This window comes from Cynoglossus semilaevis, chromosome 1 (assembly GCF_000523025.1).
Source record: "Cynoglossus semilaevis isolate Cse_v1.0 chromosome 1, Cse_v1.0, whole genome shotgun sequence".
Taxonomy (NCBI): Eukaryota; Metazoa; Chordata; class Actinopteri; order Pleuronectiformes; family Cynoglossidae; genus Cynoglossus; species Cynoglossus semilaevis.
The window spans coordinates 22,670,139-22,688,085 of NC_024307.1; the positions used below are offsets into that span (position 1 = coordinate 22,670,139).

General features: G+C 39.1%; 2 protein-coding genes across 5 annotated transcripts in view; both read left to right on the plus strand.

Annotated features, from left to right (window-relative positions):
• The window catches only part of tbc1d14 (TBC1 domain family, member 14), a 34,728-nt gene extending 18,253 nt beyond the window's left edge, over positions 1-16,475 (plus strand). For 3 of the 4 annotated variants that reach the window (XM_008319703.2, XM_025057570.1, XM_008319718.3), the window contains 11 exons: positions 3,051-3,175; positions 4,135-4,217; positions 4,546-4,663; positions 5,543-5,649; positions 6,497-6,577; positions 6,667-6,755; positions 7,340-7,411; positions 8,629-8,757; positions 9,527-9,636; positions 10,578-10,836; positions 10,917-11,514. In XM_008319703.2, coding sequence (XP_008317925.1) covers positions 3,051-3,175; positions 4,135-4,217; positions 4,546-4,663; positions 5,543-5,649; positions 6,497-6,577; positions 6,667-6,755; positions 7,340-7,411; positions 8,629-8,757; positions 9,527-9,636; positions 10,578-10,836; positions 10,917-10,973 — 1,230 coding nt within the window. In that variant the 3' untranslated portion in view covers positions 10,974-11,514. Of the gene's footprint in view, positions 1-3,050; positions 3,176-4,134; positions 4,218-4,545; positions 4,664-5,542; positions 5,650-6,496; positions 6,578-6,666; positions 6,756-7,339; positions 7,412-8,628; positions 8,758-9,526; positions 9,637-10,577; positions 10,837-10,916; positions 11,515-16,353 lie in introns of those variants that run through there. The other variant, XM_008319709.3, reaches the window with a different exon arrangement.
• On the plus strand, positions 16,386-17,318 carry ccl36.1 (chemokine (C-C motif) ligand 36, duplicate 1). The gene is made up of 3 exons (XM_008319729.3): positions 16,386-16,544; positions 16,625-16,736; positions 17,024-17,318. Exons 1-3 carry the CDS (start codon positions 16,475-16,477, stop codon positions 17,115-17,117), a joined length of 276 nt encoding a protein of 91 aa, XP_008317951.1. The 5' UTR covers positions 16,386-16,474; the 3' UTR covers positions 17,118-17,318.
• Positions 17,319-17,947: the final 629 nt, after the last annotated feature.

The following is a 17,947-nucleotide window of genomic DNA, read 5'->3' on the forward strand; positions in this document are numbered from 1 at the left end:
TAGAAAATGATAAAAGCATTTTTAGCATTTTAGCCTTTGTGCATGACTTTTACATGTCATTTATCTTAGTTCACACGAACGCTTCATCTATCTGCTCCTAACCCAGCCCCCCGTTCAATATCAGGACAATTGTGGCCCGCGAATCAAAAAGTTTGCCCACGCCTGAGCTACCATCTATATCAGAAGTGCACAGCAGTTTCAGTTATGTAACACACTATACCACTGTATGCCAGAATAGGGAAGTAGGCGCCCTCTATGGAGCATCGTGCAATGGCAAGCATTAACACCTTTTAATCTTTTCTTCAGTTACCCTGGGGAAGTTGCACTATTAAGTAATTCTATTTTAAGATGATAGCTATTTAGTAGGAAATATTTCAGTTGATATTTAAAGCTACAGCAATGAATGTGTCAACATGGAGGGAGGGGTCTGGGAAGGAGGGTGTTTGCTCCAGGAAATGAGGGGCTGCTGAAGTTGTTTCTAGTAAAGAAGTACATCAACAGGACGAGCTTTAACCAGAACAGAACAAACATCATTTGTGACAATGATTACTGAGTGAAACTGGGCGAGACTCTTCTGACATAATAACATCTGAGGTATTTTTAATACTCAAAATAAATTTACAAAGATAATGCCTTATTAGCAGCGTGAACATTTTGCTCCTTGTAGTCAATAACTGCTGTTCCTTATGTCAACACATGTTCAAAAGATGATGTAGGTAAGAGGAAGAAGTTCTGACAGCAGCAGCAGGATGCAGAGAGGAAATCGGCCAATAAAGAACTGGCCAGCAGCAGCTTTCAGTAGTAATCACAGGAAATGTCCATGTTTGCATTACAAGTTTGGAAAGGCTTTAATGTTGTTGTAATTGTTACTAGGGAAAAAGACACAGTTTTACAGTGGAATGGTCAACACATTCAGAGGAAAGCTGAGAAGAAAAATTCTAAACAAAACATAATTGCTTACTGTTCCCAGCTGCAGATTCACCAGTTGAACTAGTTGCTGATTGACAAAGGAATGTTCAGCTGTAAGAAGCTCTACTTTTTTTTTTCTTGAGAAACTTGTTTCTGGTCCAACCTTGGTAGCACCTGAATTGCTCATGTGCAGATGCCAAATAAAATCAGCTGGGTTTTTTTTCCCCTCCGCAAAGTTACGTTGGAACAGGAAATGGTTTCTAATGCTGTGTCTTAATACTAAAAGTACACCATAAAATCTTTCTGCTTACTTTCCCTGTAGACGCTTGGAATCAGTTGACTTTATTGGCAAAGTGGGCACAACGAAAAGGGGTTCAAAAGCAAGGAAATAGTCCACAAATATATGAGAAGAGTAGGGACTAATGCTCACAAGACTGGTGACTCACTCTGTGCGAAGCTCCATCAAACCCAGGGCCTTTTTACCCATGAATCACCTCTATAGTCCAGCTGGGAGGACAATAAAATAGAACTCTAAAAACCACCTACTTACTTACTGCCGGTGCTGTATGCACCACTTCCCACTACTTCTCCGCTGAATCAGCTGCATGTCTTAGATAAGGTTTTTAGTGTTTTCTCATGACTTTAAATGACTTTCTCTATATTTCTTCTCTTTCACCTAAACAGTGCTATACTCCAAATGACATCACCCTCCTTTGTTATGATTTTGCAGGAAACAAATGAACAGCTAAAACTGCAAGTCTGCACTTATACAGCTATTGCTTCCAAAAGTGAACATAATATATATTATTCCTAATTACTATGGTCGTGTGCAATGACAAATAAATCACTTTCATTCCCTGACACTGAGTTCAGTCATACATACTTAGTTTTCTTTTATTGCTTTTCCTTTATTTAATGAAATGTGTTCTTCTGAGAAAACTTAAGTTACAGTAAGTCTATGCAAAGAAAGTCCCACAATTATGATCACCTAATTTAAATCCTAGGGCCAAGCAGAGAAAAACAATATGTGCTGTATCAGAAAAAAAATACATTTCCTGGCCAGTACTGCATGTCAGATCAGTGTGAATACACATTTGGCAGCAGAATTTGAGGCTGATTGTCTGTAGGCCTCACCGTGCATTATTAACCAGAAGAACATTTTAGACGACAGTAAGGTGTGATTGTGTGTGAGCGATCGTATTGCACTTGTCCTACTTACACCAGCTTCCAGGTTGCCTTGAAATGCATTGCATCCTTTTGCAGTCTTCCTTGGACTGTCACACACACATACACTCACAAGAAGCGATTCAGTCAGCTGATGGATGACCCTGTGTTAATGTACTCTGTGGGACTTTGATGATAAACCATCAACATCACATGACCTCCTCTTTCTCACTCCCAGGGCCGGATGAGAAAGCGCAAAGTCATTAGACACTAGCTGACAAATGCAAGGAAACGGCCATCACATGTCTGACACGTCTGTGTGGCTGTGCTATGTCCAGTAAACCGACTCCTAAAGGCGGGACCACTCTGCAGCACGCACAGAGCAGCAAGTTCTATTGTGGTTTAAAGCAAAACTTATTTAATGTCATCATTTCAGATTGATCGATGAACAAGTCACAGAATTGTTTGTCGATATTGTTTTTAGTATATATTCAAAATAAAAACTTTGAGTTTGAGTTCAACATCAGCTGTACTGTGTCTCTGTAGATTGTAAAATATATGATAAGAAATGCCGAAGAGGAGCTTTGGCACAGCACGAGAAAGTTAGGAGTGGCAGTGAGGTACTTGAGGGTGGTTATGTGGTGCAGATTGTAAGCAAAGTTGGAATGAATTTGGGGTAACAGTAAGGATCAGCACTGAGGTCCATCAACAGTGACCTTTGGTGATTGAATCAGTGAACGTGAGCTCGTGTTCAAAGAAAGAATTGGCAGAAAGAAAAGTCTGCAAGTAAACTTTTAGTTATTGAAGGAGAGGAAAGAACCACAGACATCCAGTAACGTATGATTAAACAATTCAACCATGTCACAGGTGTGTTTATGTTACTATCCTGACTCTAATTGTAGCCTTTGTGGTTTTCTTTGTAACACTGTATTAATAATTTGCTACTTATTTGTAATTCAATTTTCTTCATCTGTCAGGAATATGAAACTAAGAGTGGCAGAGCTGGACCCGGCAACACAACGTCTCCCAGGCAGAGTGTGAGGAAAAACCTGGACTTTGAGCCTCTCTCTACCACGGCACTGATACTGGAAGACAGACCTGCGTATGTAAACACACACACAGACTGACACACACACTCGGGCGCCTTGTTGGACTATCCCACATTTTTCATTCTCTCCCTCCGCCAGTGGAGTTTGCACATCAGAAAATAAACCCAAGGGCGTCTCAGCTTTCCCATCATCCCATTTCTTATACTCCATTTTTCTTCCGCTCGATGACTACCCTGTTCCTCGGCAACTCTTACCGAGTCCTGCGTTTCTCTCACGCAGTAACAGAGACATGCTACTGAAAGTTTAATGGCCTCTTGGCCCGGCTCTGTTACCTGTCTTTTTGTGCTTTTTGCATTTGTCAACATGCAGGTGTATAAGATTTCACTTAGCCTCGCTGCTCTGCAAGGAAACATAGCAGATTAAAAAAAACCAAATATGTAGAGTCATTCGGCCAGACTTCCTGTGTTTCTAGGAAGTTGACTTGTGCCCTGTGACAAGCAAAAAACTGAGTTCAACTGCTGTTCAGTGTTCCTGCTTCAATAAATCATCCTTAGTGGGTGTCTCCCTCTGCTGGCAGCTATGTTTCTTAAACAGTATTTAAAATATACTTTACTCTTCAGATTATACACAGATAATATTAGATTTTTTTTTTTGAAAATGCTTTTGGGATATTTAAACCTTATATGACTATAATTGGCAGAAATCTGTTGTATAAAACATTATAAACAAGTTTTAGAATTCCCACATGGAAGCTGGACTCAAACTCTTTTTTGCTATACAACGTATATACAATATACTGTGTATATTGTGTACATAGCAAAACGTGTCGTATGCACACGAAAACAAAAGCAAGTTGATCAAACCTTATCTAAATTAAGGTTTCTGTGTGGGTGCATGTTTTCCCTCTCCATCTCTCAGCAGCACTTAACATTAATAATAAAGTAGTTTATAAAAATAAGGCCATACTGTAGCTGCTAAGCCATTAACTTCACCGCACGTATCTGTGTTACAGTAATCTGCCTGCCAAGCCAGAGGAGGAGGCTCAGAAGCACAGACAGCAGTATGAAGAGATGGTGGCCCAGGCCAAGAAGAGAGGTGAGCGAAAACCAGACGGATGACCTACTTTCTTCATCCTGTGTGTTAGGCTGTGGATCTCAAAGTATGGTGTGCACCTCTCCAAAGGGACACAAAGATACATTAATTTCCTTTTCAAATATTTTACTCTTTGTGCAACTGTGGAGCCTTGAAACAATAGCTGTGTGTGTGATGAAGAGTCCCATCAACAAAGGGGTGTACTGCAGAAAAGGTTTGGGGGTGAAAGGTCTTATCCATGTAGAACTTGTTTCATGGCTTTCATGGGGTTCATGTTTTTCTTTTCTTTTTTTAAAATTTAATATCATTTCTTCATCTTTCATATTTGTAGAGCTGAAGGAGGCACAAAAGAGGAAGAAGCAACTTGAGGACCGCTGTAAGATTGAGGACAGCATTGGTACAGCCGCTCAGACCTGGAACCAGGAGATTTTACCCAACTGGAGCACCATGTAGGAAAACACACACATTTTGACACATTTTTTTGACACACAGCAAACACACACATTTTGACACATTTTTTTCCACACTGTTGACATAACTGTCCTGTGAACAGCCCCCTAAAATGTATGACTATATTTGACATTTGAAATTTGTCCCATTACTACCATCTAGTGGTAGAAATGTTGTCATAAACAGTGTTAGACGTATGTTTAAATAAACATTGATTACATGTTACATATAGCATTTCCTTTTAAATGGATGGCTGTTTTATTTTGGCATCAGGTAAACTCAGCTGTAATATAGCATTTCCTTTTAAATGGATGGCATTTTTTAAAGTGTTTTATTTCGGCATCAGGTAAACTCAGCTGTGTAATTACATAATGATCAGTGACGCAGTAATGGAAATGACGGCCTGTTTTACCAGCACTGTGACTCAGTCATTCCAGTGTGTAGGATTCACTCTGAAATCTCTTTTTAATTATAGTGGTACAGAGCAGTTCTCAAGACATTGTTGTACAAAGCACGCCTCTTTTATCAGTAAAACATTTGTGAGAACATGTTTGCATACCAAGTTTTTCCACCGTCACAAAAATAAACAAAATGTTGAAATCCAAATTTGTATACCTCACAATAGCTTTGCGCCCAAAAGAGAATTTTTTTTGAAAATTTAATCAGTATAACGATAGAAATTAATTTGTAACGGTTTACCACACCTGTAAGTCTTTGTTCTATATGTATATTTTTTTTATAATGGAGCCTCATAGAATAAGAATTATCCAGAGTATGACCCACATGGTTAGAAACTTTTGTAAACTGATGCCAAAAAGCTTGACTTTGTTCGTTTTTGAAATTGATCCAGTCTTGCTCTTCATCCTTTCCGCTGGCAGGTGCACATCTCGACGAGTGAGAGACCTCTGGTGGCAAGGCATCCCCCCCAGTGTTCGAGGCAAAGTGTGGAGTTTGGCGGTGGGGAATGACCTCAACATCACACACGGTACGTTGGCGCAAATGTGTGACAGTGTATGACTGGATACAGTGCTGGACATGAAGGCCATAGAAGGATTGATTGAGTTGACAGAACCAAGGTGTGTTCTCCTGAGATGTTACTAAAAAAGCACTACTGGTACTTTAAAATGAATGTATACATTCTGTTAAGAAAATCACAAACATAATGATAACTGGACCACTCTATAATACTAAAATATTTGCATGTTGGAAGATCTGGGAAGACCCAGTCTACAACGATTTAACTAAAATATTTGCATGTTGGAAGATCTTACTTAGAGACCCAGTCTACAACGATTTCGTTTTTGTATAATACAAATATCTCTCCTGCAGAGGGTGCTCCAAACATAGTCTATTTTTGTCAGGCAGACAAGCAATTTTTAATGCCCCTATTAGCAGAATTTATGGACCCAGGGGCTCATTTTAGGATTTTATGCTAGGATTTTAGCATTAACTTGCATTTTGAGGCAATGTTTTTTTTTTTTTTAGTCATAAAGTATAGTATTTAAATTTTTGACATTTTTTAGTCATAAAGTATAGTATTTAAATTATAGACACATTGGTGTATTTAAAAAGAAATCTAAAAATAAGTGCTTTAGTCACTGTTTTCATAAATTGTGCAGCTAGTGTTTTATTCACAACATTGTTGGGATGTACAGCTCCACAGTATCTCAACTTCCAGTGATTCCTCACAATCCTCAACCATAGTTCTCTGGTGTTCTTCATTCACTTTTGCTGTCACTGCTGTGGTGTTTCTTTAATCCTCCAAAGAGTGTTTTCTGCTCAGCTTTGTTAGCCTTTGTCTACGTCCTCTTCACTGTAATGTGTCCCTGCAGAGCTGTATAACATTTGCCTGGCCAGAGCCAAGGAGAAGTGGAGGAACATGACGGCCCTCGCCCCAGAGATGGAAGCTGAAGGTTGACACCACATTGTTTTTATTATGGTGACATTTATGCATTTGCCTTTTTTTTGCATGTAATTTGTAAACTGTTTGTACATCTTCCAGATGCAGGTTCTTCAGACCGGGAGTCAAGTCTAGAACTGATCAAGCTGGACATTTCGAGAACCTTCCCCCATCTGTGCATTTTTCAGAAGGTCAGAGACAAGAGCCAGACATCACGACTTTCCTTTCTTATTGTTTTTTTCTTATCAGATGGCTTAGATTTGCGGTAACAGTTATGGGCACATGCAGCTAACTTCTTGTTGGTGCCACCATATATCGTTTCTTTTAATTAAGTCAGCTTTGTGATACTTGGACTCTTATCCATATGTAGGATTTAGGAAATACCACAGACAGAGACAGTGAGCCATTTTTTACACAAAAAGTGACATAATCAGACATGTGACATAATGTGACATGTGTACTCTCTTTGTACTTTTTTTGTTCCTTTGACACTTAAAGGAAATCCATGATGTCGTGTATAACTTTGTGTTTACACTTCACAGCCATGTAGTGTTTAAGTCAAACTATGTAAAATTAATTTAAAATTTAAAATTATCTGAACTAAACAAGGTAATACTGTAATGTAGAAAAGCAAAACAAAGCTAAACCTCAACTTTTTAGAATGTAAAGAATCCTGTTAACGCGCGAACAACTGATCCTTTTCCTGCGTCAAAGTACAAGTATATTTTTAGGCTCTTTGTTCTTTTGTCTTCTTTATTCTTTTGTTTCTCACCAGGGCGGGCCCTACCACGACGTGCTGCACAGCATTCTGGGAGCATACACTTGTTACCGGCCAGATGTTGGTTACGTAAGTCATGTTATAACAATTGCTGAGTCAGCTATTGCTCCAATTGCTCCAATGAACTTTATTTAAAAATAAGGCTGACAAATTCAATAAATAAAGAAGATAAATGTAAAATTTTGTTTGATTTTTACCACAGTGGCACAAAGAAATAAAATACTGAAATTAAAAGTTTGTACCTAGTGATAGCTACATGGCCCATGAATGAGGCCTGCCCCCCATTTTGGGAGCCACTGTTCTAAATTTTCAGTAACAGCTGAATCAACAATACAATAGAAATGAATTTATCATAGTTGAATAGACCTGTAAGGTTAAAGAACAACTGCAAAATACAAACGATAAATGCACTGAAATAGTTAAAAACACAGTTTAATTTCAAAGACAAATGTACTGGGTTACTGTTACTAAGAGTTTTGTGGAATCGTGTTTCTCTGTGGTCATGTGGTCACTTTTCTTTGTGTTGAAACAAGTTGACTTATTAGAGCCTGTGGTGCAGGTGTTGGTGGGTTTGAAAGTGTAAAGGCAAGACTAACCTTGTTTGTAATCGGAGCACGGTCTGATGGTTTAGCAGTGGTGTAGTTGTAATATTTTTATTTTTTATGGCTATTAAAAAAAAAAGACATTTTTTAAAGATTCAAACCACAATATCACACCTACCCACTGTTTAATGTAAGAGAGAAAAAAAGAAGTGCAGGACATTAAACAAGAGCGTAGGGTTGTTAAATCAGAGGAGCTCGGCGTGTAGGTGGTACCAGACAACCACATCTGTGGGACGGCAAGATATTTAACCCATCGGACCAACTTGATGCAACTTTCAAATTCTAACCTTAATCTTTTTCTTGTTCCTTTGACACTTCAGAAATCCATGATGTCGTGTGTAACTTTGTGTTTCCACTTCACAGCCCTGTAGTGTTTACCTTAGATGCTGTGGTTTCTCTCTGCTCCTCACCACAGCTCTTTGTACTCGTCTTTAAATGACTGTGACTTCCTGCCGAGAAGACCCCGACCTCCCGAGCTGCTTTATATGCACAATAGAAATACAACACTGTGTGCATGCAGAGTTTTTTTTTTTAAAATTTTTTGCACCTGCCTGTGTCTGCATTTAGTTGTTGATCAGTTCTTTTTGAACCTGACGTGGAGACAGAAAATTAACTTGTAGCTGGCGTTCGTCAGTGATTTAAATCTGACACAGGCAAACGTATTGTGTGTGCTGTTGTTTACAGGTGCAGGGAATGTCCTTCATCGCTGCAGTGCTCATCCTCAACTTGGACACGGCCGATGCCTTCATAGCGTTCGCCAACCTGCTCAATAAGCCGTGTCAGATGGCCTTCTTCAGAGTGGACCACAGCCTTGTTAGTACACATGTACACATATGCACCGTACTTACATGTACACACACAGGAAGAGGTCGGGGTGCCTGAACACACACACTTTTGAATACAGTGTGTTAAACTGGCATTGTATATATACTCATATGTATGTACGTATTACTGCCTGTATAGTAAATAGTAAGCATACATAAACATGGAGACATACAGTGACAAAGTATATACATACAGTACATATTTATACATATATAAATATACAGTGATCTTTGATCTTTGACTTTACAGTGATTAATGAGCTTATCTCAATTTTCATTTTTAAAGCCCAAAATTTCATATGTATAATTATTTTATGTTTTTTTTAGTTTATTTTATGCTATATATATCGCAAGATCGGACAAAAAAAATCCGCGCTGTACTGAGGGAGTGAAAGGAGAACCGTGATATAGAGAGGGAACACTGTATGTGTGTGTATATATATTAACTGTATTTATATACAGTATGTATATGTATGTCTATCCATATACAGTATATGTATGCATATGCACATATTTGTGTTTATATATATATATGATAGATACAGTAGATAAGTATTTATATTTAAGTATGAATCCATATGTATGTGTTTGTATATTGTTTTATGTTAAAAAGTTCAATTTTAAACTATTTTTATTTGCAACCGCTTAACCATTTATTTTCACTGTCTATTTTATAGTAGTCAAAATACAAACAAATTACAAAGAAGTAAAATATGGAATGATGCTTAATGGAACTTTCTCTTGTTCTTTTTCTGCAGATGTTAACCTATTTTGCAGCATTTGAAGTGTTCTTTGAAGAAAATCTACCAAAGCTCTTTGCACATTTCAAGAAAAACAACTTGACCCCTGATATTTATTTAATCGACTGGTAAGTCCACAGAGTGGGTTGGGGTTTTTCATTGTGTTTGTTATATTCATGTGAAAAGATTCACATGGAATTATTTATAGTTTTTGTTTTGTTTTTTTAAGTTATACCACTGCTGTGCTTGTTGCAATGTGGGCTTGTCACTTGTTCAACTTTGACTCCACATTAAGATCACACCTTTGCCACAGTACTCGGTGTCAAAACACGATTCTGAGAAAACCAGACAGACATATATGTGGGCATTTATGAATATATGTAGGCTGTGTGTCTGTGAGCTGCACCCACTGCACGTGGAAATAACTAGTTTAGTTTCGTAACTTAAGGTTATGTCATAAGAGTGACATTGCTATTCCATTAGATATAAATTTCCATTTTATTACATCATTTTCAATTGTTAAAAAATGTCTGCACCCTGATGGCTGTCAATAGTCTTCATGATTGTAGTGAGAACTCACTCTTGATTACTCACTAATATCGAGTACCAATACCACTGGTACTTTTGATGGATATATGTTTCAATACGTAGAGAATTTCAATTAACCCAATGTCAGATCATTTTGGACAAAGATCTTTTGTTTCTGAAAAAAAAAAGCAGCACAGTCACCCTACAATAGAGAGTTTTATTATTTATATAGTGAAACTAAAGTGCAAAATAATATACAGACAACTCTCGTAATATTTGTTTGTAATGAAATTGCAAAATAAAGCAGGCTTGCTGTTAACAGAAGTGCATTATATTTTTTTTTATAATTTTGTTTTTGGTCATTCACAATTAATCATGATTAACCGTGTTTAATTGTGATCCTGTTTAATCTCAAAAGTACGGGAACTGTTGCGTATTGTCTTGACCAGATGTTCTATAATTGTTTATTCTGTCCTTATCAGTGTCTGTATTTGAAGACCCTTAAATGTACCGTTCCCATTTCCTCTGACCGTCCTTCCAGGATCTTCACCCTGTACAGTAAGTCCCTGCCGTTAGACCTGGCGTGTCGGGTGTGGGACGTGTTCTGCCGGGACGGCGAGGAGTTCCTGTTCCGCACGGCGCTGGGCCTGCTGCGTCTCTACCAGGAAGTCCTGACCTGCATGGACTTCATCCACATGGCTCAGTTCCTCACCCGGCTGCCCGACCTCATCCCCGCCGACCAGCTCTTCCAGCACATCGCAGCTGTCCACATGACCAGTCGAAACAGGAAGTGGGCTCAGGTGGGGCGTTTGCTCCGTATCCGCTTATTTTGTTGTACACTAAAAAACAAACAAACAAACACATTTTCTGTTTCTTTTAGGTCCTGCTGGCCTTGCAGAAAGATCCAGAGCGAGGGAGCCCAGTGCTGAAGCGCTGAGCTGAAGTTAGAAGGTAACACTAATGGACTCCTCCTCCTCCAGGTCCTCCTGGAGAGACACTGCACTCCTGTCAGGCTAAGCAGACCTGACGTTCACCTGGGTTCGGTCAGAGGACTCATCTGCTCGTTGCTGCAGTGATGAACGTCTTTGTCCAGTTCTACATCACTGCTCTGACCTGAAGCAGAGCCCCGGAGACGCTCTGTCAGGGAAGAGTCGGGGGGGGGTTGGGGTGCGAGAAAGAAAACGAGGCCTTACTTTTTTCCACCTTCCATCCTCTGTCCAGATGTCAAGCGGTGAACTAAAAACTTGGGCCGTCTCAGGCTGAAGAATGTACTACACACACTCCTCATCCACACCAACCAGCAGACTAATGCAGGTTTCTACAGGCCAGGGGAAACGGCTCCGACCCCCTGCTTTGTTTTTGTACTCTCTCCCTGGCAACAGTCTTTTCTTTTTATGTTAAGTATACAGTAATTCCCCCGATGTCTTTAAAAACAGTATTGAGCAGGGAAATTTAAGCAGTTTGTCCATGTGTAGTATCGCCCCTGCTCCGCCGGGAGGCGGGGCCCGGGGGCCGCTCTGTGGGGGAAGAGTCGGGGGGGGGTTGGGGTGCGAGAAAGAAAACGAGGCCTTACTTTTTTCCACCTTCCATCCTCTGTCCAGATGTCAAGCGGTGAACTAAAAACTTGGGCCGTCTCAGGCTGAAGAATGTACTACACACACTCCTCATCCACACCAACCAGCAGACTAATGCAGGTTTCTACAGGCCAGGGGAAACGGCTCCGACCCCCTGCTTTGTTTTTGTACTCTCTCCCTGGCAACAGTCTTTTCTTTTTATGTTAAGTATACAGTAATTCCCCCGATGTCTTTAAAAACAGTATTGAGCAGGGAAATTTAAGCAGTTTGTCCATGTGTAGTATCGCCCCCATTAAGCAAGTTCATTATTTTTAACTTTTTTTTTTTTAACTTTTTCAGAACGCAGCGCGGCTTAAATGGCCATTCCGGGGATAAATTAAAAATTAAAGGTCAAACTAAACTTGGTTAAAAGATAATAATTATCGAAGGAAAGCCTAACTTTTACATTGTCTACCCACTGCCATCCAGAGCCAACAACTGGCTCCGCCCACGTTTTCTAACAGCTAACTTTCACTTTCTTTGAGGTGGTCTTTTAATGGTTCTTAACCTTGTTGGAGGTACAGAACCCCACCAGTTTCATATGCGCATTCACCGAACCCTTCGGCGATGGCCAAGAGGGGGCGTGTCATCACGAATCATATAAGAACCGAACACCGAACCCCTGAGACTGACTCACCGAACACCTGGGGTTCGATCTAACCCAGGTTAAGAACCACTGCTTTAGGAGATCATTAATTCCATTAAACAAGATAAAGACACCGCAGTGACCACTAAGAACTTTTGTTCACTACTGACCATCAACTTGAATTTTTGGCGGCTTTAACAAAGCATCGTCATTTGCGTAGATGAATTCTCTGCATCGGTTAATCAGATACAGGACGTACCTGAAAAGTCAACAAGGTTGTGTGGGGCAACAAAGATGCTGAGAAATGCAGTTACTGCTTAGTCATTGGTTTTATTTTATGTTCTGTAGTACGTCCGCCAAACGTTTCCAGCTGCTCCATGTAAATGCTCTCTGTGACATTCTCCTCAGCAGAGGCACACCCATTTAGTTTCACACATGCTGTAAGTGAAGTTTTGAGTCCAGCGCCTGCGGCCATTTATTGTCTCATGAGCCCTAGGTTGATCTCCGTGGTGTCAAATTTTTGACGAGGTTATGCCCAAATCTTTGCGTACCTGGATGGTTACTTTAAATTGACCACTGGTGACCTCTGCGGAGGTCACGGAGAGGTCTCTGTCACCCACCACTCCAGTGTGCACAGACTACTTTCTGCAGCACCCTTCTTTTGTAGATGGGACTATTATTAAGCCCCCTCGCCCAATATTAATAGATCTAGAGCTATTGCTTCCAAACTCCAAATAAATCTACTTAAGTTAATTTACTTCATAAACTTTACTTAAAAGTTATTATAAAAAAAAACAAACATTTTTACACACACAAAGAAGTTCCATTACATCATCTTTTACACTGTGGCTTAAAAATGAAAAAAAAAAATTAATTTGACCTGCTGCGCTCCCTTTGCAATACACCCCGCCCCCCAGTTTGGGAACCACTGCCTCAGACTATCCCCCACAGACAAGTCTCTTCTTCTCTACATATGGGAAATAGTTTGTAGGCTCAGAAAGAGGCAATAAGCTGCCTGGTAAATAGTTTTGAATTCTGTTTATTAATCACTGGAACTGGAATAAACCATGAGGTCATGCCTTACTTTCTGTCAGACACAGATCAGGTTTGGTTCATGCTCACAGTATGCAACAGGGGTCTGGATTTCTGTGGACCCTGCGAGCGCACATGACGCATTACTGCTCCCCCTACTGACAATAAAACTGCATATGGAGTAATGACATGGGAACAGACAGAAGTACTGATTATAAAGTGATGGTCAATAGTAAAAAACACGTGTCGTACAGTTACATTTAACTGCGAAAAGTAAGAAAAATTATTCCATCATATGTAGTCACAGAAATCTATATTTTCTGAATCAAACATCGCCCTAACGATGCCCTTCTTCCAAAGCATGCCACCAAACATCCAGTAGTGAGTACAAACCTGGTCTGACTGTGTCCTACGTCCTTCATCTTTAACTCCCTTGAGATACATTTCATTGTGTTCGTGTTTTTGATCCTGGTGTCTTTGATGTGAGTATCTTTGTGTGCATTTATTTAATATTTATCCCAAAAAAAGGACAGCGGAACGCAAACTGAACCTGAAGGTTCTTTTCGGTTTATTGAAAAGAAAAGGAAAAAAAAAAGAAATGCAAATATGCACTATAAACACACTGAAGGAGAACGTGAGAATGACCACTAGGGGCAGATTCCACCTTTATTGTTGCGAAAAAGCTCTCATTGTAGCCATTTGTTCCTTCTGTTTGTTTGGACAATGTGGCATTTTGAAAATTGATCATTTAAAATATGTCGACTTCGCGCTGTTTTTTATACCACCTCAGTCACAGACAACACTGATTTATTGTGATACTAAGGGAATCTTGAAATCTTGAGTTGTATGAAGACGCTATTATGCAAAACAAAGGTTACATCCTACAGAAATTGTAGATTTTTTTGTTTGTTTGTTTGTTTTAATTTAAAAATGGTAGCATTGTGTGGGTATGTTCTGGCCACTCTGGAAAAATAAGAAGTCATTGGTTGGTATCAAACATTAAGGCTCATGTTTTCATCAAAAAATACTGTGATTTAGGATGGCAAATTTTCTGTATGATACTTTTAAAAACCCATCTGGCTTTCAGGCTGCACTGCACAGGCAGCATCATGGCGTGTGTACAAGGCTGCCCGTTCAGGCTACAGCTAACGGAAGTCAAGTTGTTCAGTAGGAACTGATTTATATAGGGTTATATAGGGTTGCTTGGGACTTGTAGTACAGTGTAATATTAAACTCCACTTTGATACTTAAAACAGTGATACCCAAATTTTAGCACCCCTAAGTTGAGCTATTGCCCTATATTTAAAACACTATAAAACCTAAAGAACTTATTTTGTTATTAACCAAGGAAAATAAAATCACAAATTGATTCAGTTTTTCTCCATTGTGCCCTGTATAAGGCACCTGCCCCCCCACTTTGGGAACCGCTGATGAGCCCTAAATCGGGCCACAGACTCAGTACTACTGTGCACTTAGTAGAAATTGGACCTATTTTGCCATTAGCAGCAGCTGCTGATTTCACGTTAGTAAATGAAGTGATGTCATTACTGTAGTCATACACCCTCATGTGGAGCTCGACAAGTGGTTCAGGTTTTGACATGGCATTATTTGATCATCAGACTTGGTTGTTGGATAAGTTCTGCTGAATATCTTCCACATGATGTTATTTACTGCTCAGTTTGCACAAATGTGTGGTTGACGTCTGAGAAGACTTGTGCGTACGTCCACTGTGTTCTGCTGTTGATTGTGAAGCTGCTTGGCGTGTCGTGTTGTGCTACTGATTCTGTCTAAAAAAACGGCGACGTCTCCCCATCCCAGAGTGTCGAGGCACCACACATCAGGACGGCAATAAAGATTTTTTTTTGCACATATATGTGAGCCTCTTGAGTTGTGCCTCAGCCTAAATATAAGACTTGTTCTTCTAAAGAGGGTCTGTCTGTTCTCCATGAATCCGTCTTCTGCAAAGACCCGGCCGTGTGATCCACGGGGGCCGGAACACCAGTGCAGTTAAACTTTTATTTTGTTGACTACATCACTGATTTCTCTGTGGTTTTATCTGGTTGTCTGAAGTAGTTTGGTTTTCTTTGTTTGTTTTTTTTTGTTCCTCTTGATGAGACAAAGATACACACGGAGTAATCGTGTTACTCTGTTTCACTTGAAATGTACATTAACAGAGGTTTTATTAAAATAAAGAGCTGTATAAACTCGTAGACTGTAAACACTCGCGTGATTTATGCACACATACATTTCTATACCTTACCTGCCTTGTCAAACGCTCTGTGCTGACCAGCAGTACTCATCATACATACAAGCATACTAACTACAAGGCTAACGATTTTTAAACGATAACAAAATTTTTTTTTTTTAAAAAACTACCTATTCCACTATTTGTACTATGGGTCATTAACTTGTCAGGCCAAGAACCAGCTCTGACCCCCTCTGCAGCACTCTGTGGACACCCGAGGGGTTGCCAACCCCCAGTTTAATACTTCAATATAGAGGATTCTTGCAGTTTCAATGGTCAGTTTTTAAAGAGTTAGATAATACTTTATGGAGTGTTGAAATATTTCTCTATAATATATATATATAGTTGTTATTAAACTAGCCCCGAGGTCAGGTACTCTTTGTGTTTAATACTAAGGTATTCAAAATACACAAGACGTTTTTATTTTAAATTACTCAGTTTCGAACCTCAGTGTACACAAAAATTTCAAAACATTTAGTTTCTCTTTGGCAGTGATGTCAAACTTCCAGCCACTTCCCGCCCCCCATATCTGGCCTTCAAATGTATCTTTAATTAGTTTTTGGTCGGTCAGTTGAGAACAAGAAAAAAAACATTTAATTGTTTGTTTGTGCTGTTGTTCTCTACAGTATTTATATTGAACAAAAACTACGAAAACAAAAGTAATCTTGTCCCGAGCTGTGCATAGAAAAAACCCCATATACAAATACATGATATTAAGTGGGTGTTTGTGTGTGAATACAGATATACACACATGTGCTTCATCTGCAAGACCACATCTGCAGTTAACCACTAAGTTGCTAACCGAAGCTGAGCGGAAAATTTCTTTTACTTCAATCTACAGAAACCACATCCTGTCTTCCTCCGTGTACCCTTGGCCAGACATCTGTGTCTATGATTACCTGTCAGCTTGATAACCAGAGCCCCTGCAGCTGAGAACATCATTGTTCATCCTGTGCATCACCATGAAGAACCTTCACCTCCTCCTGCTCTGCGTCCTGGGTGCCGCCCTGCTGTCCTCTGTGCTCTGCATCAGTGAGTACAATTACATTGTCTCCTCTGTCCTGGAGTCGAACCACTGACCTGATGGTGCTTTCCAATTATCATTTCTTCAGATTCCCTGGGACCTAATGACTGCTGCTTCAACCATTATCCCAGAAGAGTGAAGAAGAGCCTCATCAGCTCGTATTATGTCACTGACTTCCGCTGTCCTAAGACTGGAGTCATGTAAGTTCTGAGGTCATTAGCTTTGGCTTTAATGTAGTACTGTAAGTTACTTTGATTCGTGCAAAAAAAAAATCACTTTTAATACATTATTTTATAATGACATTTTTTTATATTTTTAGTTGATGTATTACATTTGTCGTTCAGAGCAGCTGTTTAGTTGCTTCAATTCCATATGCCATTTTTTTCAAACTTAACTTAATTAATATAATAATTTTAATAATTTTAACTTTTTTTATTTATATGGACTCTGTAGATATAGATCTTCAAAACGTTATTTTTTCTTTCAGCTTCGTGACACAAAACAAAAGCCGCATTTGCGTGGATCCGGAACTTTCCTGGGTCCAGGGCGTCATGAAGGACTTGGATGAAAAATCATTTTAAAGCTTCCCCCGTCTGGAGACAAATGCATCACTGAAATATTATTTTTTTGAATCATTATTTCAAAGTATTATGACAATTTGTATCTTTAAAAAAAAAATATCGGAAGGTTTCCAATATTACTGTGCAACCTAGCTGGAACTTTCTCCGTGCTTGATGACATGCTGTTCAATTTACAATCATCATAAAGAATCGTACAAATAATGTTTGTAGTGTGTAGTTATTTTATTAGTAGACAGTAGCTAGCAGTGGCTAGCATAGTCTCTTTTTGGTTTTCACAGAAAATATTTTGATACTATATATATATATATATACATATATATATATACATATATATATATATATATATATATATTTATGTACATAAGTGTTGACATTTTACTTTTGTTATATGATATAACAAAATATAATATTCTTATTAATTTGGACCTGCTAACTAAATAGCAGTAGAAGTACGAGAGTGTCATGGACGTCCTGTGTAACAGGAAGCAGCCGTTTGCTCTCAGGGTCTTTGCAGCTCTCAGGCTATCATCATTCAGTATTTGGTTCCTCTGGGGCTCAAACTCACGACCACCTGCGTGTAAGGTAGATCCATAAGGCAGAAGTAATAACTGCTACACCTGTATTATTTTCCAACTGTTTTGTATACAGCTCATACTAGCTTTACTTATACTTTACTTAAGCTTATATTAGCATAGATGAATAACAATTACACAAGTTCTTCGTTTTGGAGTTTACAAATATAATTATATGGAGAAAAAAAAAGTTTAACTGCCCCTTATTTGGAAATGTAATGTATCAATTTCATGTAATCATCAGATCATTTAACGTAG

What these genes read in the sequence shown, in the direction of transcription:
- ccl36.1 (XM_008319729.3), top strand. Translation starts at nt 16,475, where the DNA reads ATGAAGAACCTTCACCTCCTCCTGCTCTGCGTCCTGGGTGCCGCCCTG. An exon ending in GTCCTCTGTGCTCTGCATCA is followed by an intron (nt 16,545 to 16,624) that starts GTGAGTACAATT and finishes TCATTTCTTCAG; the next exon opens with ATTCCCTGGGACCTAATGAC. An exon ending in TGTCCTAAGACTGGAGTCAT is followed by an intron (nt 16,737 to 17,023) that starts GTAAGTTCTGAG and finishes TTTTTCTTTCAG; the next exon opens with CTTCGTGACACAAAACAAAA.